This window comes from Microchirus variegatus, assembly GCF_963457635.1.
Source record: "Microchirus variegatus genome assembly, chromosome: 14".
Classification (NCBI taxonomy): Eukaryota; Metazoa; Chordata; class Actinopteri; order Pleuronectiformes; family Soleidae; genus Microchirus; species Microchirus variegatus.
In genome coordinates this window covers 11,575,972-11,596,270 of record NC_139815.1, presented here as the reverse complement: position 1 = coordinate 11,596,270, position 20,299 = coordinate 11,575,972, and the positions used below count along the sequence as shown (strand labels likewise).

General features: G+C 42.4%; 1 protein-coding gene across 1 annotated transcript; it reads left to right on the top strand.

Annotated features, from left to right (window-relative positions):
* Window positions 1-9,307: 9,307 nt before the first annotated feature.
* On the top strand, window positions 9,308-20,102 carry zdhhc7 (zDHHC palmitoyltransferase 7). The gene is made up of 7 exons (XM_083900370.1): window positions 9,308-9,408; window positions 15,385-15,735; window positions 17,275-17,399; window positions 17,907-18,003; window positions 18,350-18,431; window positions 18,996-19,126; window positions 19,761-20,102. The coding sequence occupies exons 2-7, from the start codon at window positions 15,391-15,393 to the stop codon at window positions 19,941-19,943; spliced, it is 963 nt and encodes a 320-aa protein (XP_083756496.1). The 5' UTR covers window positions 9,308-9,408; window positions 15,385-15,390; the 3' UTR covers window positions 19,944-20,102.
* The last annotated feature ends 197 nt before the right edge of the window (window positions 20,103-20,299 follow it).

Genomic DNA, 20,299 nt, shown 5'->3' with positions numbered 1-20,299 from the left:
GTTGCAGTATATAGTACACTTAAACTGAGATGAGCCAAAATGATCGGTGGCATCTGTTAGGTCACGGCTTACCTCTTACTGTCACATCAAGATAAACTCCAGAGAGCCAACAAGTGTAGTGAATAGGCTATATTTAGGTGGAAATGTAACATACATAGATATATATACTTTAGCCGCCATAATCTGGATGTAATCTAATTTTGGTAAAGGTCATCGTTCACCAGTTAGGAGTTTTGTTAGGTGCACTCTGTTACCAAACATACACAGGAGGAGGGGAGAGGTCCTGGTCCTTGTCTGTTTCCCTCTTGCAGGTTTAGCACAGCCAACAGATTGTCCTTCTGAGAAAATCCGCTGTAAAAGGCTTCTAGGTTGGATTTGCATATGCGAGGCGTAGGATAAGCCTGTGCAAGGTTAGAGGCCATTCCATCATGGCTTGGGTCTCTGTCACTCTTCATACCGCTGACGGCGAGAGTCCCAAAGGTCAAAACGGTAAAATGTCAGCTCCGATTTTCTGTCACGTTTGTGGTTGAGGGACAGTTTGGGATTTTTTTTTCTCTTTCTTTTGTTTACAGAGCAGACAGATGGTTGTGTACAACCACCACAGCGTGGTTAGTGTGTGCGAGTGTGCATTAACAGAATTAGACCTTAAAGAGCATGGGGTCATGTGATGGTTGGACTCAATGGCTACATTCATAATTACATTTCTATTTCTATCCTTTTTCTAATAACAAAGATAAAAAAAATAGTCATATCTATAGGGATGTCTAGATATCATGTGTTAACCTTATGATGCCAAACGTATCATATGTGATACATGAGTTTTTGAGCCCTCCACATGAGCAGTGTGACAATTGTTTCCCTGAAAAACCTGATTATAAAACCAGAGTATAAATGTACGGGAAACCCGACAGAGATGCAAGCACTGTGTAGGCCACTTTGCCCATGTGTACTGTGAGAAATGCAGGGTGCATCTTTGTCATAACAACTGTTTTCAAGTCAACCATCACTCAAAGTAAAAAGGTTGTGAACCGCAAATTGAGTAAAAATAACTGAAATGTTATGTCTTCCAGACGTCCACCCTGCCCGTTCCATTGCTGCATTGTTTTTGTTGGATTTGTTTGTGTATTTTTTGTAGAAGAAAAAAAGAATCTTTGAGCATTGTGACACACTGTATCAAATATGAATCAAATTAAAACTCCTGTATGGAAATTGGTATTTTAATTTTTTGTTTGTTTGTTTGTTCAGAAGGACCAATAAAGGTTTCAGGTCCAGATTTTTCTGACAATTCTTTAATGGTTTGGGCTTTATATGGTTAAGTATTCAGTGGTATAATCTTCAAGATTGACAAAATCACATTCCATGTGTAATTATCCCATATAATTCCAACCATTGCATCCTTATGACCTATGCTATCACACAAATCAATCAGAGTAGTTCAGGCCGGGTTCTGTTACGTTTCCTTTATGGGAAATTACTAGAGATTTAAAGGGAGGACTCGAATGCAGAACAGGACAACAGAAGGTAAGTAAAATGAGTTTATTAGCCTGAGTGTACAGGAAGCTAACACCGGACGTAGGGAAGTAAGTACGAGTGAATACACGGACTGCAGCTGGGCGACGAAGGAGTGGCAAACAGTTCACGCAGGTGTCCCCAGAGGAACGGACTCACTCGGCATGGTGAAGTTGGTGCAGAGTTTCCAAGCGAAGTTGGAGAACGTCAGACAGAGGCAGCGCCTAGGCAGGAGAGACAAGGCGAACGCTGGAGCGCAGCAGGTGCAGACTCTCAGGAGAAGTTGGAGAATGTCAGGAGGAAGCAGCGCCTTTGACAGGAGAAGACGAGGTGAATGAGGGAGAGTAGCGGCAGCTCCGCTGGAGATGATGAAACCAGACGAGTCAGGCGGAAGTGATCCCTGGGGAAGGCAGAATCCACTGGAGCCTCCGTGTCTCTCGAGTGGCAGGAGACGTGGTAAACTGAAGACGCGTATCGTGAGTATTCTACAGGAGTCAAAGAGTTTCTAGTAGTGAGGTAAGTTAGGACTTTACCGGCTGAGGTGAAACAACAGACTGACGCTGGTGAGTGGGACGACTCCGCCTTAAGAGTCCTCCTGATCGCTGATCAGGAGCAGGTGAGGGTGGAGCCGCCAGGTGGAGTCAATCACCAGCGTCCTCTGGAGATTGGCATGGATCGATGGCACGGACCGATGGCACCGCCACCTCCACCTCCTTCTCCTGGAAGTTGAATAACAGAGGTTAATAACCCAGGGAGGCCATGAAAGGGGATACTCCGGTGGAAGCATATGTGAGGGAGTTGTGGGCGTACTCAATCCAAGGGAGGAATGAGCTCCAGGCAGAAGGGAGGCGGGCGGTGACGCAACGCAGAGCGACCTCCATACTCTGGTTGGATCTTTCTGTCTGGCCGTTGGACTGAGGGTGGTACCCCGAGGAGAGACTGGCTGTGGCCCCCAGAGCCGAGTAGAACGCTTTCCAAACTTGGGAAGAAAACTGGCGGTCCTCGGTCGGAGACGATGTCTGCCGGAAAGCCGTGGAGGCGGAAGACCTGTTGGACGAGCAGCTCACCAGTCTCCGTGGCGGAGGGCAGTTTGGAGAGGGGGACGTAATGGACCGCCTTGGAGAACCTGTTGACAACCGTGAGAACCGTGGTGTTGCCATCAGAAGGAGGGAGGCTAGTGACGAAGTCGACTGCGATGTGGGACCAAGGCAGATGGGGTATGGAGAGGGGGTTCAGGAGTCCCGCCGGTCGGCGGTTAGACGATTTCCCGCGGGTGCAGATGGGACAAGCAGAGACGAAGGTCGCAGAGTCCTGAAGCATGGTGGGCCACCAAAACCGCTGCCTGAGGAACTTGAGGGTGCGAGTGGCTCCCAGGTGACAGGCGACCTTCGAGGAGTGACCCCACTGTAGCACCTCAGAGTACATGGCCTCGGGAACAAACAGGCGATTATTCACCTTGACTCGGGGGGTCAGGTGAATAGAGCCGAGAGAGGGCGTCGGGCTTGACGTTCCGCGTGCCAGGGTGGAAAGTCAGGGAGAAGTTGAATTGCCCGAGGAACAGGGCCCACCGAGCCGGCCTGGAGTTGAGTCTCTTCGCATCTTGTAGGTACGCCAGGTTCTTATGATCCGTCCAGACTATGAAGGGTTGGGCGGTTCCCTCCAACCAGTGACGCCCCCTCGGATTCCTCGGACCAAAGGAAAGTCTGTTTGGGAGAGGGAAGTTTCGTCAGTGGTTCAGCAATTCGACTGTAATTTTTGATGAAGCGGCGATAGAAGTTATCGAAACCAAGGAAGCATTGGGGTTGCTTCTGGGTCGTCGGCGTTGGCCACTCCTTCACTGCTGAAATCTTGGAAGGATCGGGGGAGAGGCTGCCTTGCTCCACGATGAAGCCCAGGAATGGGACCGACTGGGCGTGGAAGGCACACTTCTCTGCCATAACGAACAGTCTATTCTCCAGTAAACGCTGGAGCACCAGGCGGACATGCTGGACATGTTCCGGGAAGGCGGAATCCACTGGAGCCTCCGTTGATCGCTGATCAGGAGCAGGTGAGGGTGGAGCCACCAGGTGGAGTCAATCACCAGCGTCCTCTGGAAGTAGGTCAACCCCGCCTCCTGCAGAGAAAGAGAAAACACGGAGCAGAAGGAAAACTACAGAAGATCTTGTGGAAATGTGAATGATGAATGAATCATGACAGGTTCAACACAACTGAGCTTTAGAGGGAAAATACCCCCCAAGAAATTGTATAGTTGGATTCTTCCATCCATCCATCCATCTTCTACCATGTTATCCTCCAGATGAGGGTCTCAGGGGTACACCCTGGACAGATCATCAGTCCATACTGTAATTTACTATACCACTTGCATGGCAGTTTAGCTTCTTTTTTAACAAGGTAGCTAATAGGAGTAGCCACTAGCCAGGCTATGTTTGAAGATGCAGAGCTTACTAATTGAGAAGCAAAGCCCTCATAGCCAAGCTATAAATCACTGTTGTTTCATTGTAAGTCTAAATCAATTAAATGAGATGTTATTAAGTCCAACACCTGGGTTTTATAACCTTGTTATCTATGTTCCCTTTGGACAGAGCTCCAACTTTTTCTGCACAAAGTCCATAAAACTGCTGTTTGTTTGTGCTTTCCTGCACAAATTGGCCGAACACCATAATGCTAATACCTTCTTGGCTGCACCTACCTTTGTTCTTCAGCTTATCTTCTTTAAATCTATCTTTCTAATCATAGCTTCATTGTGTAATGTGTCTTTATAACATTAGGCAAATGAGGCTACACCTTCTTGCCAGTAATATTACTGCACCATTTGCATGTTGTATTTATATATTCATAGCAAATATCAAATAATGCTACATCACACCAGGATAAGGACGTGTTTTGCTCAGGTTTTAATGAGTGAGGCAATACTAAAACAGTTTTAAACACCCATAAAATCTTATAAAACACATTATTTAGATCTACTTGGGAAATTGCCAACAAGTGGGATGGCCCAGCTGTGGCTTTGTTCCCAGGCCGGTGGGAAATAATACAGCCTCAATCCACAGACAGATTTCTGTATTTTTCTCTCTCCTTTTATTCCACTTAACACAAATACAAACCAACCACAGTTGCGTCACACAGTGTCTCTGAAACACTCTCTTTTCCTCTTTGCTTCATTTCACTGCAAACCTCAGCACGTCCACAAAGTGTGATTGGGGAATGCTTGAAAAATAATAATACGCTTGAGAATCCAAGGCCCCCAGCGGGAGATTTATTTTTTATTTTTTTACATGAGCACTTAGCATTCATTATTTAATTGGACGCAAGTGTCCTGATTACATCAAGCTATCAAATTAAATAACTCGGCTTGTCTCAGATGGTATTTGCAGTCTCTAATGCTTTTTCGTGTTTGGGGGTTGAGGCTACATCAGGTATGGATGGGCTGAAGAAAGATGCAGACAGACAGTTTACATGTTGTTGCTCCTTTGGCAGTCAGATGCTCATCCAGCCATAATGGAGAGAAAGAGAGTGTGTGAGTTCTGGAAATGGCTTCAGTCCCCCTGATTCAGCCTTTAAGCTGCTTTAGAGGATTGCAGGGTGTGTTTTTTTTCCCTCTCTCTCTCTCCCTGGCTTTCAAACAGACAGCTGATACTGTCTCTGAACTAGAGCAGGAGAGGCCAGAGTCCCTGAGCTTTCACTGCGCAGCTGCAGACACAGGGCAGGGAAGGGCCAAGCTGCTTTGTCTTGACTCTGTAATCCTCTCTTGAGAAACACGTGATAGTCAAAAGTGCTGCCAGGTCCTGCTGCTCTCTGCTGGAGACAAGGTGCTACAGGAAGGAACCTTCAACTCAAGTGACCACTAAAAATTCAGGTCCACTTAAAGGTGCATTATGTAATAAATCTAAAGCAACTGGCCATAAAATCCTCCTAATATGTCACAGAGACTCAGGAATAATGTTCATATAACAAACTGAACTCACCAACAACAACAGTATGGCCAAAATATTTGCATTAAAAAAAAAATATTTTGCAGACTGCAAATCATGTTTATGTTTTGAAATCATGTTTTGGCATGTGGCGCCACCTACCGCCGTCTACCAATCATTGCAGTCAGTAGAGTCTCAGCTGCCGAGCAACCACAAGTTGCCAGTTACATCAGAAAACGAAACCTAAAAGACCTCGGTAGTAACCGTTTTTGGCCACATTCTTACATTTGGCACCTTTACATATTTGGGCTTAGGGCATTGTCCAAATTCATGTTTGCTTTAGTTTAACAGTGATGCATGGTGGACTTCCAGACATAAAACAGTGTATGCTGTTTAAAAGGTGTATTTATGTAACCGCAAGTGCACTATAAATTGTAGTTATTATTTGCATACACAGGAAGAAACAGTTTAGATTTAAATTATTGGAAGCTAACATACACACAGGGCCGGCAGATTGCTGTAGTTTATTTAGAATTTTTCTCCCCATTTTTACCAAAGCCTTTTCACAGTTTTTACGTATTTGTCAGATGTGATTATTTAACTTTATATTTTATTTATAAACCATTTTTATTACCTTGTTCCGGGTGCCTTTGTTGATTTACGTTATTATTTAAAGGTACAATGTGTGGTATTTATGGGTTTATATAACCCAAAATCCACTTTTTTATACATATTATGTGCTCCTGCATTGTCTAGTCGCTGTATAATAGTTTTTGTTTCATTTTCGTAGTGTTTCAAAAAGTCATGTAAAATAACATGACCGCGGACCGCGGTTGCATAGCCACTGTTAGCAGCAAGACGCCATGTTTCTACCGGAGCCTGTAAGGACAAACCCGAGAGAACAAAACAAGCGTCTCTTTACTTGTAGCGGAAGTCCCGCCTCCACTCTCTCCGCTTTGTCTTCTACGGCCGCGGTAGCTCGCCCTCTCCCTCGCCTCACGAACCTCATCTGCTGACAAATGACGAGGACGACATTTGACCGGCTGCGGATACCGTAGCGCTCAGGGAAGGGAGGGGGTGAGCAGAGCAGCAGGTCTTTGTTGTAAATTTCAGCCTCTCCTCAAGATGGCACTATAAACTACTTATTTCCCCTTTCAGTATGTGTTTGATATTTATTTGTTTATTTTATTTAATGCTGGGTTTTTTGCAAATAAAAGTCAAATCCTTGTATTACAGGAGTGTATTTTGAATCCCCCCCAAAGATAGTGCACATATTTAGATTTTCAGTCCCTAATATCTTAAAATTTTATTTATAAATCTTTTGGCTTTATGTATTGATTCTCTGTGTCGCCAGCATGGGGAGTTGCTGATTTTGCCAAATATTAATTGAAAGTTTTTTCTGTAAATCTGCAAATCTGATGTCTGCTTCCATGCAACAAAAAGTTCTCACATTTAGTTTTACGAGTGTATTTGTATTTGTGCCCGAGTAGAATAAGTAGAATACCTTAAGTATAGTAGGTGTGTGAATGATCAATAATCATTATTATTGGCAGTAACAGAGGGCCCCCAAATCAAATTTTGCTAAGGGCCCCATGGAGGCTTGGGCCGGCCCTGCATACATACATCATACATCCAGACATAGCTATATGCATTTTGTAGGCCCAATACAATATAGAGCTATACATTAACTATTAATGCTGGACCTTTCTGACCAGTGGAAATCATTCTGCTAATAATTCTATTATATTACATTCTCGCATTTCTTTGTGAGTGTAAGTGGGGGATTGTCCAAGAGGTGGCAGTGTTTCACAAAACATTATTTTTCCCGAACAGTCACGAACACTACCGGAGAAACCCGAAACCAACCCCGGAAGCGCCCTCGTTAGTGGCCGCTGTCCATTAGAGCGATGTGTTGCCGTTGCTGCTGCGGTAACGGAGCTGAGGTTTTTTGCCGAAACTTGACATCATAATGTTGAACAAAGAAGACCGCAACACAATAAATAAAGAACACTAAGGTATGTAGTTCGTCTGTCACGGGCTTATCTTTTTTTATTTACTCTCCATTCGTCGCTCGCGTGCAGTGCTAGCATGTGAGCAGACCTGTTAGCTTCCGTAAAGGGCTAGTGAGAAAGCGAGATTTATCATCGTCCAGATCGACTGAAAGTGTTGCGTTGGGCTGACAGGCTGCTCTGTGTCTGTGCGTGCGTACGTGTGCGTGTGTGCGTGTCCGTTTGTTTGTGTGTGTGTGTATGTGTGTGTGTGTGTGTGTGTGTGTGTGTGTGTGTGTGTCCAGCGTCAGTCACGACCTTAACAGTTATCATTGCAGCGGGGAGGAAGACCCAGGTCTGGTTCTCACCCACTTGCTGTGGGTCGGTGAGGTCAGGGAACGAGCCTCACATGGAGACAGATGGCAATTTAGGAACGAGAGGGCGTTCGTGATTCATGGGGTCATTGTTAGTGAAAGCTCTAATCTTAATTTTACTAATCTGTTGGGGTGGTTTCTTTTGATTGGGTGTAAGGTTTAGACTATTTAAATTGACTGTATTATCTGCTGCTGCTATTTCATAATAATACAAATATAGCACACTTACAATGCAATTACTGTATTATTATAATAATGTGTGCTGTATTAGGAGCATTTGCAATATGCAATAACGTTGATGAATATTGTGATGACGATATGACCTGCGATATATTTCGATATGCTTAGTGTTAAATAAATGTAAACATACATTGTCTCTCATTACACCTGTCCTACCAGTTATTTTCTCATTTCTCTGCCCATCAAGTCATGACATGAGACATGAGTGCATTTCATTAAGAGAAATTAAGAAAAAACTGCAAAAACAACAATTGGTCAAACAAAACCACAGCAAAGGAACAATCTACATTTATCTCAGTTCAGTCTTTGTATATTGCGTAGAGCTACAACTAACGATTGTTTTCATAATCAAGTAATCTGTCGAGTATTGTCTCGATTAATCAAGTAATCATTTGGTCCATAATGTGTCAACAAAATTTTGATCAGTGTTTTTCCAAACCTGGAAATGATGATGTTCTCAAATGGCTTGTTTTGTCCACAAACCTAGTTTGTTTTATGGAGCAAAGAAACCAGAAAATAAAGCTGAAACAATCCGGGAAGTTGTTGTAATAATGAAAGAACCCTCAAACAGATTAATCAAATTTAACAATTAATTTAGTAGTCAATTAATCATCAATTAATTACAATATTGTGCACATATATTATAGGGAGGGCGATATTCCTTCCCTGCTGCAGCCGACGGCATCAGTGCAGTTAGTTTGGCTTCATAAAGGGAAAAAAGCAATCACAATCAATAGATAGTGTATTTGTCACTTACCTCCGTAGATGCAGAACATCAGTGTCACTACTCTATTTCAGTGGCCTGCATAGTCACTAAAAAAGACAAAATTAATTAGAGTAGAGAGACTATTTGTAGACGATTCTTGCAGGATCATCACATTTCTATTAGCAGCCAGCATGATGGCGCGTTTTCTTGGAGTGAAATGAGGAACATTTGCAACACAACACGCAGTCTTATTCAGCCTGAGGGGAACACCATTATACACAATGTGGTAATGTGCGGTAATTGAACGACTGTCCATTCTTATGCTTATTTTCCGGGTTTGTAAGTAAAAAAAACCTGACTGTCGAATGCAATATTGCTGCTGTACCCTCTTTTTGTTTAATATTTATAATGGTCGTTCAATCAACTGTATTTTCCAATGCTATTTATTAGTTTCAGAGGGTTTAGCTATAGAGGTGTATTAGACTGCATTTGAGTAATTTTTAATTTTTAATTAAATTACCTGGCGTCTTGAGTTTATGTGTAGTAATCTAAAGTTGTTGAAACCCATGTGTCTTTTTCAGGTGATAACCTACATGTCAGTCTGCATTAGTATTCCATCCTCAGTGCTGGTCCAGGAGGTTTACAAAACATCATGCTATTGTGAAGAGCAAAGCTATTAGGTAGGTCATAACTCAACTCGAACAGTAAACTTGGTGTCATTTGCTCTTCTGAGCGAAAGCTTGAAGAGTGACATTCCAACTGGTTTCAGCTGAGTAGTAAGGCACGAACGCAGGGCATTTACTTTAGTAGTCAACCCGGCTGCATGTTTTGTAGTTTATCCGTATATGTACAGTACATATATTATGTGAGTTTCCCACGTTCTGGAAAGGTTTTGAAATTACAAAATCTGTTTTCCAGACCTGGAAAAGGTTTGTTGTTTTGTGAATGTTTTGGAAATGTTTTTAAATTATGGATGCCCTGATCTAATATCAAATATATGGATCCACTCCACTCAGTCACTCAGTTGTGTCTAGAAATGGGTACAAAAACCTGGTACTTAATGGGCCCTGGGGCTGAAGGCACTTTCGCACCAGAGCTGTTTTGTCTTTGACTTTAAACGGACCAGAGTTAATTTCCTCAGACAGTCCAAGCTCATCTGAACTCTTTTGCAGACCAAACAAGCACACTCTGGTCCGCTTGAAAACGTTGGTCTCGGGTTCACTTGCAAGGGAACCCTGGTGTGTGAAATGCAAATCCAGTGTTCCAAAGAGAGGAAGTGAGGATAGCACGCTGCTTCGCCTGCTGCTTCGCCTGCTGCTCATACTGGGCAGCTTCTTGTGAAAAACAATTAGGTTTGAACACCAAAGTAAAAACAGAAACCAAAAGACTCCATGAATTTGGTGTTGCTCCATTGTTTGTTTTTGTGGTGAACATGGCGACTGAAGGGTATTTCTGTTTTCGGTCAATGAGCCCAAACCAGCAGTTGTCTTAACTGTGTGACATTGTCCAGGCAGTTTGGTCCACTTACAAAAGTGCAGTGAAACAAACCCAATAAAGGTGTCCAATTGTCCAATCATTCTCCACCCAATTGAACCGAGTCCCTCAGGGCTTTCCTGGTCTTAATGCCCTAAATTATGAAATACTGGGGCTCACAGTACTGGGCACATTCATCGGTTTGTCTATGAAGAATTTTCACTTTTTCCAAACCTGAGATCTGTGTTTCTCAACTGTCAAATATACACACACAAAGGCAGCAGGAGCCTCACACAGAGACACAATGGAGACTATCCAGGGCAGAGGAGCTGTAGCTACCTCGAGCTAACACTCTTAAGGCCACATTATACTTCTCCGACTGCGTAATGCGTTATCCAACTGCGTAACCACGGAGACCCCTCGAGCCTTCTCCGTCGTGGTGACGGATACGCACTGCAATTTCCCACCCGAATAGTAGGGGTCGCCACGCAAGGTTGTTGTGCTTTTAGCTACAGTGAGCAATGGCGTCCGAGAGAGAAAGACTGTTGTTGTTGTCGCAGCGGAATAACATTGAACCAGTAGCCGTTTCTCATTTTTCTGTGTCCCAGAACGCAGTTTTAAGATCATTTGAGGCGAGAAATTAGCCATTTAGAGTCTAAACATGTGGTGTGTGTATTAAGATATGATGTATTTATAGTTTGGCAGTGACGTTGTCGGCTGTGATCAGCTCCGCCTCTGTGGATGCGCAGTGCGCACTGTGGCCGGCACAGAGCAGCGTTAGCTCAGCCTGTCCTGAGGACCAATCGCAGCCCTTGCCGTCTACGTTGTCCCTTGACGGAGTGATGGACACTTAAAAATATTTTGTGCAGCCGGAAAAGACGCAGAGGCTCTCCGTCGACATAGAGGGCTCTGCGTAACCTTAAGCACTTAACGCAGGAGTATAAATTGGGCATTACTTTTACAAGCGTCTATTGAACATACGAACACTCCTACACACTTAATCAGGAGGACTCTGGGCATTTATTTCTTCCAGCAGGCATAGAACATTTCACGTTAGTGTTGTTTTGTTTTGTGTAGCTTCTTATTGTTAACACAACACACAACTGACGCTCCCTCTCTCGCCACACACACACAACACCCATTTGTAAAGTTGGTAATACAACAATCAGCTAAAGTGCATCACATTCAGTTGGAAGAATACATGGTGTTTGACTGTCTAGCTCGTAGCACGTTTCCCATGTCCACCTCAGCCGTGTTATGCTAGCAGGAACCCACAATGAGTCAGTTAATAGTGAGTTAATAGTGACCATTAGTTGGTCAACTATCTACACATGAATTCTCTCGAAAATGGTTATATCAGCTGTTATTCAGAATAAAGATAAATATGTAAATAATTCAGTTATTGATTGAGTCCGAGTATAGACCTCCTTAAAATATATATGTTGAATTTTTACAAATCAAATCACTGGACAACATTTTTGGTGGTAGCTGCACGAAACAGAAGTTCTGTAAATGAACGTTTTTATTTTATTTCAAACTGAACTGAACTTTGAAATTGTGCTGTTTTAGTACTCCAAACTTTTCATGTTGGCAATGTTAGCAATTACAATTTCTGACCTTTACATTGTATTTTAGTACTTGTTTGAAAATAAATGATATGAATGAGATGAAAGTATAGAGCTGTCATTTGTCTACAGAAATGAAAAAAAAAAAAAGCCTTCAAGGACAGATGATGAAAGGGGAATAAATAACTACATCATTGGTGGAAAAAAAATGTTTCATTGAATTTGGAGAGAGGTGAGTGAGTTTACCTTTTGATATTATATTGGTACACTTAGACTCTTTTGTCATTGATTCGGTTTCCTCAGTATGACTTTGACTTTGACTTTATGACTTTATTCCTAAAGTCAAAGTCATACTGAGGTATTCTGAGTCATACTGAGTATTCATACTCAAGTTTGTTTTGTTAGTATTTTCTGAATGAAATACACAATGTTGGCCATTGGCAATGTGACTGTGAAACATTAAATCACCTCATAAATAGAAATCTGTTTCCTTCAGAGTGATTCACTGATGTGAACGTGTTTAATCGGCATTCACAACTCTGCAACACAAACAGGTTTTTATCAGAAGGCTCCATTAATGGCAAGATGCAGGTGAATGAAAATGTCTTTCTTTTCTTTCTTATCTGCATCATTTCTGGCAGGGATACAAATTCCTGTGTCAAGCTATGTCGCACATTTGTCTCTTAGCTGTTAGCCATGAATGTGTGTGGCGATCTTTTGTTTGGACATTGCTCGCTGAAGATGTAAAAGATGCTAAATCATAACCGTCGTAATATTGTTGTGGATTCGTTTTGTTTCCAGCGTGCTCGTGATGTCACAGTCAGGGTGAAACAAAAACACCATAGGGCAGAACACCCACTGGCAATGGGTATGATGTTGACTGCCATTTTTAAGTGGGTTCACCTGAGCTTATGAATCATGGGTATAGCTGCTAATTTCACTGTGAAGGAGGCTAGTAAGTGGTGACTCTGCAGTGGAGTCACCCAGCACAGTGAATTGAGCAGAATAAATGACTGTGTGTGTGTGTGTGTGTGTGTGTGTGTGTGTGTGTGTGTGTGTGTGTGTGTGTGTGTGTGTGTGTGTGTGTGTTAGAGGAGAGAGAGGAGAAGAAGGGAGGTGTGGGTGGATGTTGTGTTGTGCCCTCTGACACTTCAGCGCAGACAGCTGGAGAAGCAGCTGCCGTGGCTTTAATGGACCTGCCTTTATTGACCTCAGAGAAATTGATCTCTTAAATTAGCTGAGAGCAGTTTTCTGCCCTCTTAAGAAACAATGGTAATCATTTATTTATTTTATTGAAATGAAATAAAATGTTAAAGGCGACCATATGAAAGACTGTGGCCAACAACAGTTACTACACTCAAATTCAAAATACCGAGGTCTTTTAGGTTTCGTTTTCTCCGCCATTGTAGCTCAGACGTAACTTACAACCTGTGGTTGCTGGGCAGCTGAGACTCTACCGACTGCAATGACTGGTAGATGGCGGTAGGTGGCGCCACATGCCAAAACATGATTTCAAAACATAAACATGATTTGCAGTCTGCAAAAAAAAATTTTAATGAGAATATTTTGGCTGTACTGTTTGTTGGTGAGTTCAGTATGTTATATGAACATTATTCCTGAGCATCTGTGACTTATTTGGAGGATTTTACGGCCAGTTGCTTTAGATTTATTACATAATGCAACTTTAAAAAGAAAATCCACCGTGCTTCCATCTAGGACTTAAATCAGAATTGCAATGTGGCCCTCTCGCAGGAGGTTCAGTATTTCTGAAATTTTAGATGAAATATTGTCCTGACCGATGCATGTCTTCTTCTACAGACTGAAGAAAACAGATTTGTTTCATGCAGATCTGCACAAATATCGCACAGTTAACGTTTTTAACATGTTATTCAAATGAAAATTAGAATAATTATGTAAACATTACCATTCCCTTTCATATCGCAAATCCACATCGCAATTGGATATTTCTATAAAATTGCTCAGCCCTACTTCCATCTTTCAATTGAGACCTCGACTTATTGTCATTATCATTCTCAATAAATCATTCCATTATTTTATTGACTGATACCATTGATATTTTTTTGATCAATTATCTGTTTGGTCCATAAAGGGAATGGGTGAAAATCTCTTTGCCAAATCTCAAAATGACAACTTCTTAAAATAGGAATTGCATCCCTGCATTCATTGAAATACTTCCTGCTCCATCGTGTTATTAACTAAAATTGTGATGTCTCTCTTTCTCGCTCTCCTTTGACAGTTGAGCTCTCAACTCTATCTTTATGGCTGCGCCACAGTCTCAGACACAAGAGTAGTGGTGGGTGTTATTCTTGTGTAGGCGGTCAAAGAGGTTAGTGGTGTTGGCGACTGTTGTGGGAATTGTTAGAATTAGAAGCAAGGTTCTGTTTCAGATTTTCATACTTAACATTCGTCAACAAAATAGTCCCTCTGTTAGGTTTGAGAATCTTGTTTTGTGTTGGGTTGTTTTTTCCAGTGTAATTTCACTGTGATGGGTGTATGAGGCGGCGGTGGGGGGGATCCCTGACAGGCATACACCATACACAAAGCATGAAAGGATGTTGGAAACGTGGATCTTAATATAGATCCGCTTGCTAAGTTTATAGTGAGAAAATACACTTGTTCTCACCAAATTAAGGGGAGATGTATCACATGATTCATGTCCTTAAAAGTGTGAATATTGTTTTATATTTGTGTTGCTTTGTCTCACTGAGTCACAGTGAAGCCTGCCAGCAGCAGATAACTGGGTCTACAGATTATTATTAGCCTGTATCCCTCATGCAGCTGCAGGATCAGTTTCCTGAAGAGAGCGCTGGCTGGGGTGGCCATTGATTTATCCCGAACCGTGGACATAGTTTTCTTGTGACCTTGACTTGAATACAAAAGGCTAAACCTCAAATGACACTTTCTGTAAAAACAACTGCATGGTTCAATGGGGAATTGGATGTTAGATCCCGTCACAAGATCATAGTTGGTTTTGAGACATTTCTTCATCCATTTGATACGTTTTTGCGTAATTGTTGAACTCTTATTTCATATTACAGCAGTGTGACAAAAGCTTGCATCACTCTGGCTCCTCTTGATAGTTTTCTCTCTCTACCTGTCACTCCCAAAGATAAATGGACTGCAGACACATCTGTACAGTCAGTCAGTCAGTCTAAAATCACAATTTCATCCCAACAAACGGACAATGGCGTGCAAGTGGTCGCAAGAGATGGCACATTTTAATGCTGTTCACGTCCAGGTGTGAATGAGGACCATGTTTGTCGAATCACATTTGCTTGTACATGTTCTACCCCTCCAGAGTAACACGAGGATGCTAATGTTAGTTGAATTATTGGTTGTCTGTTCAAGGCTTTGAGACATTAATTGTCATGTTCATCATTGTGTCCTTTTTTAATTATATGTCATTAAGATCCTCTCTAACTTTGTCTTTCTGCACTCAGTTCCCCTCTGTAGACATTATTCTGCAGGCTTATATGTCTTTCCAAATTTAGATAATAACAAAAGTATGGGTATTATGGAAATAATTATCTGTATATCTTGTCCTTTTTTTATTCTTGGGAGATGGACTAATTTTCCCTTCATTTCTCCTGTCTCTAGAGCAGGATGCAGTCTTCGAATCACCGACTGCGAGACATGGAGCAGCACCACCCACTGCTGCCGCCAGGTGCAGATGTGGAGACGGGAAGCCTGGCGGCCGGCGTGATGGTTGGCAGTCCCCACGCGGGGCACACGGCGGGCAATCGCACCCTGTGGTTCATCCAGGACAGCTGCGGTATGGTGTGTGCCGGCATGACCTGGTTCCTGGTGCTATACGCTGAGTTTGTGGTCAACTTTGTCATGCTGCTTCCCGCCAAGAACTTCTGGTACTCCCTGCTGAACGGGGCCACCTTCAACTCCCTGGCTGTGCTCGCATTGGCCTCACATATGCGCACTATGTTGAGCGACCCGGTAAGGACGTTTAAGAAAACAAAGCAGCCTTTTCACTGTAAATGCTATTGCGCCCATTGCATATATGTCTCACAATAAGCATTTTGAGTGTTCAGAGTAGGGCTGTAAAGTCAAAGTCGACTGGTCGACTAATTGGTCTACATGCTCGGGCTCCACCAAAATTGTGATTGGTCTTCTACATTTTTTTAATTTTTTTTTTTTTTATAGTGAATTTCATTAGGAGGAAAGTACCACATGCTAATAGGGGGGTTTTACAGCAACCGTGCTTCACAGGTAACAGCCTGTCTTCAGAGAACACCCCCCTTGTTTTCCACTACTTTGGTTTAGTCCAGCCCAGTGGGTTGTTGTCGCCCAGTGGCTTATGAGAGACAGACAGATTAGCGTTGCCATTAATTAGATGTGAATTTTGAGCTTTTCATTTTAGGCTACAGTCAGTCCTCCTGTCACATCCATGTCAAAGACATCAGCAGTGTGGCAGCATTTTTCAAAAGTAGATGACGGTAAAAAAGTGGAACACAAACTTAGCAAGCAACAGTTTACTTTTCACAGCTCTACTACAAACATGACATATCATTTAAAAACGCTAAGCTAAGGTTGCTCCGTCCGTTTTGAGTATGAACATATCAGAATTATTAGCATATTTCAATGTTTTAGTCTAATAATGGTTGATTGGTTTTATAATTGCAGGCGCACCCGCTCGTAACAGCGGCAGCGTCCAGCGGTCTGTTTGTGTCTCAGCCGCAAAGCTGCGCTGCGCTGTTCAGTCTCGCTCTGTATTCCTCAACAGTTATTGTGCTGATATTACTAGTTATTTTCTGATATCACGGGCTATGGTATTGCGCAGATGAACGTAATGCAAAACGCTGTCAGAGCCGTCAGACTCTGTTGAACTTCAGCCGCAGCTGCGGGTCTTTTCAAAATAAAAGAGCCGCACCCTCAAAGTACCTTTTATTTTCAAAATAAAAGAGCCGCACCCGCAAAGTACCCCCCGTCGATTAGTCGATCTTTGGTCGAAATTTCAGGGCTTTAGTCGACCAAGAGTTTCTTTGGTTGATTACAGCCCTAGTTCAGAGGTTATTTTTTTCTAAGTTTTCAGTTTCTTCCACCAGGAGCTTGATATGACCCCGTATGATTTTTCCAGGCAGTCAGTAATTGAGTCCCAGAGAGATTATTCTGCATTGTTACTTTCTGAACAATGTTGTTGGTGATGCAGCTGCAGCGATAACTCACACTCGCTGTTCAAACTCAAACTACTGTACATGTCTGCACATCTCCACATGGTGCTGTCTCACCCAACAGCCCAGCATTAACTGTTGCTCCACGTCAAAGCCCATAATAGTACACAGAAGGGTGGTGCACATGTCTGTGATCATTACGGGTTTAACTGAATCCTTAAAGGTCTTAATTTTATTTGTCCATTTAATGTTGAGCAGTCGTCTTGCTGTGTTGGTGGTTGCCAGGCTACAGTGCTTTAGTTCAAAACAGTTTTTTCCACAAACATAGAAAAGTAAAAAACGGTTTCTAAATTGCTTGTCTCAGGGGGCAGTTCCGAAGGGAAACGCAACCAAGGAGTACATGGAGAGCTTGCAGCTGAAGCCTGGTGAGGTCATCTACAAGTGCCCAAAGTGCTGCAGTATCAAGCCGGAGAGGGCACATCATTGCAGGTCTGTAAAGCCCCGTTTCCACCGAGTTCATGTCGTTATGTCTTGTATTTATTTGAGTTTTCTATAGTACAGTACCAAAGGGACTTATCCATACCGTCCCAGTTTTTGGCAACCTTGTGTTGGGGTTGTCTCTGTGGAACCTGCAGCCTTATCTGAAACAAAGTTGTTTTCTTCTCGTTATAAACAGACATAACACGGAATGCTGGATGTCCTCCCTTATTGCACTTTATTTTCCTGTGTTGTGTTCGTTGTGCTATTTACGAGAGTGAAGCTACGTAATTTATCTATACAGCCCACACACCCTGCGGTGGGAAACAGACGCGAGGCTTATATTATAGCTGTTGTCGCCAAGTTTACTGGCAAATAAATTACAAAATGTAATCAAGCATACCATACCTTTTAGCAGCCCAAATGTGTTTGAATAAAAAAACCAGAATGTGTTTGCGTAAATGTCAGTACAGTGAGCCAGTGTGTTATGCACTAACGTGTTCTCTCTCCTGCCTGCAGTATTTGTAAAAGATGCATCCGGAAGATGGATCATCACTGTCCCTGGGTCAATAACTGTGTGGGAGAAAAGAATCAGAGATTCTTTGTTCTTTTCACTGTGAGTACACGGATGTCAATGGACTTTATTTGTTTAAAGGATTAAAAATATACATGTTTCACTTGTATTTCAAGTTTAAAATACCCAGGTGCAGTTTATACACTGGTCTAAATTAAATAGCTTCCTCTACTCTTATGAAAATAATAGCACTGTTTATAACTTAATGTACATCCACAGGAACCTTTTGTGCAAATATTAAGCTATTGCACACAGCTGAGCTGTACAAGGCATACATAGAAAGGTAGTTTAAAAAATACAATGACTGAAGTCTGTGCTACCACAGTACTTTTCTCTGTCACTGCTGTATTTCTCAGTATCTCCTCTTTTTCCGTTTGTCTCTCCACAGATGTACATAGCCATGATTTCTGCCCATGCCCTGGGCCTTAGTGCAATGCATTTCTTCAGCTGTGTTAAAGTACAGTGGAACGGTAAGGCCTAGCTAACTGCAAGAGTTTGGGAATGTGTGATAGAAATGTAGTTGTTGTAGTTGTTAGAAATAAGTTTACTCATGAAAGTGACTGATTCCCATCCTCCTGTAAGAAAAGCTGCTCCGCACAGGTCAGGTTAGGTTTGTGCAGCACGAGCATCACAGAGCTGCAATTGATCTTTCCCTGTTTCCTTTGTGGATCTCTCTGTAGAAGTCCAGATGATATTTAATTCTTGGTACTCTTCTCTGACTGAACATGGAAATAGTTCCCAATCAAGTAATCCAGGCTATACAGAGTTTATTTTTATTTTTTCTTATGGGTAGATGCAGTTCTCCATTTAAATTAAATCTAATTGCATTAGAATTACATCTTATTCTTAGGCGATGTGCAGGATTATAGCATGAGCCAGACAGAAATGAGGGCCCATACAACTCAATTGGACTTCATTTTCATTGTGTTTCTGTGTGGCCTATTACCAAAAAAATGTCCTCTTTTAAAATGAAGTTCATATTTCAGTTGTTCAGCATAAAATAAAAGCTGTTCTTGCACTTTTTCTGTCAACAGAGTGCAGTGAATTCTCTCCAGGAGTGTCTGTGCTGCTCCTGATCTTCCTCTGTCTTGAAGCCATCCTTTTCCTCACTTTCACGGCCGTAATGTTTGGTACGCAAATCCACTCCATCTGCAATGACGAGACGGTCAGTATCAACAGTGCCTTACCGGCCTTTCTTTTTTCAGCAAAGTGTGTGTGTGCGCGTGTGCGGTGATGAGAGTGAATGAATGCATGCATCGGTTTCATTTCATATTTTATCAAACAATATTGCAGTCATTCACATACACTATACACTACCGTTCAAAAGTTTGGGGTCACCGATACAATTTGTTTGTATTTTCCATTAAAACTCCCACTTTTATTCATCAAAACAGTTGCAAAAGAAATAGAAACACATTGGCAAGATTAGAAATAATGATTTTTATTCAAAATAATAACTTTGCTTTTGTCAAAGAACATCATTGCACAAGGTTTTTCTAATCATCCAACAGCCTTCTAACGCGATTAGCAAACACAATGTATCATTAGAACACTGGAGAGATGGTTGCTGGAAATGGGCCTCTATACACCTATGTACGTATTCCATTAAAAAACAGACGTGTACAGCTAGAATAGCCGTTTACCACATTAACAATGTATAGATGGTATTTCTGATTCATTTAATGGTATATTCATTATATTGATTCAAAAATAAGGACATTTCTAAGTGACCCCAAACTTTTGAACAGTATTGTATCAGTATGAGACATCTTTTATTCACAGTTTTCAATGTTTTGCAGGAGATTGAACGTCTTAAAAACGAGAAGCCCACATGGGAGCGCCACGTGAGATGGGACGGAATGAAAGCCGTGTTCGGGGGGCCGCCCTCTTTGCTATGGTGCAACCCGTTCACGGGCCTGCGTCTGCGGCGCGTGTTGCTGCTGAGCCACGGTCGCCGCAGCGGATCCGAGTTTGCCGTCTGAGCACGCCGGTGAGCGATCCAGCTCATCAACACTTGACTTGTGCCACCTAAGCAAGATTTGTTGTACGGCCTCCTTGGCTGTGGCTAAGATGAACCTCTGCTTCCTGAGACTATGGGGTGACGAGGAGACGGTGGAACCCCAGTGAACCAATCAGCCACCACTGAGGTTTTTGTATGTTCAGACTTACATGCTGATGTAGACCCAACACCTTTGGTCTGCAGGAACATGCTGAACAACTGGGATATTGTTTTTTAAAACAAGGAGCTTTTTTGGTTTGTATGTGGTTTTAGGTAAAGCATGTCGTACGTAATGCAGGGGAGTGTTTTATTCCTTGTCAGACCATCCAAGGTGCTGTT

What these genes read in the sequence shown, in the direction of transcription:
- zdhhc7 (XM_083900370.1), top strand. Translation starts at nt 15,391, where the DNA reads ATGCAGTCTTCGAATCACCGACTGCGAGACATGGAGCAGCACCACCCA. An exon ending in GCACTATGTTGAGCGACCCG is followed by an intron (nt 15,736 to 17,274) that starts GTAAGGACGTTT and finishes TGCTTGTCTCAG; the next exon opens with GGGGCAGTTCCGAAGGGAAA. An exon ending in GATTCTTTGTTCTTTTCACT is followed by an intron (nt 18,004 to 18,349) that starts GTGAGTACACGG and finishes GTCTCTCCACAG; the next exon opens with ATGTACATAGCCATGATTTC.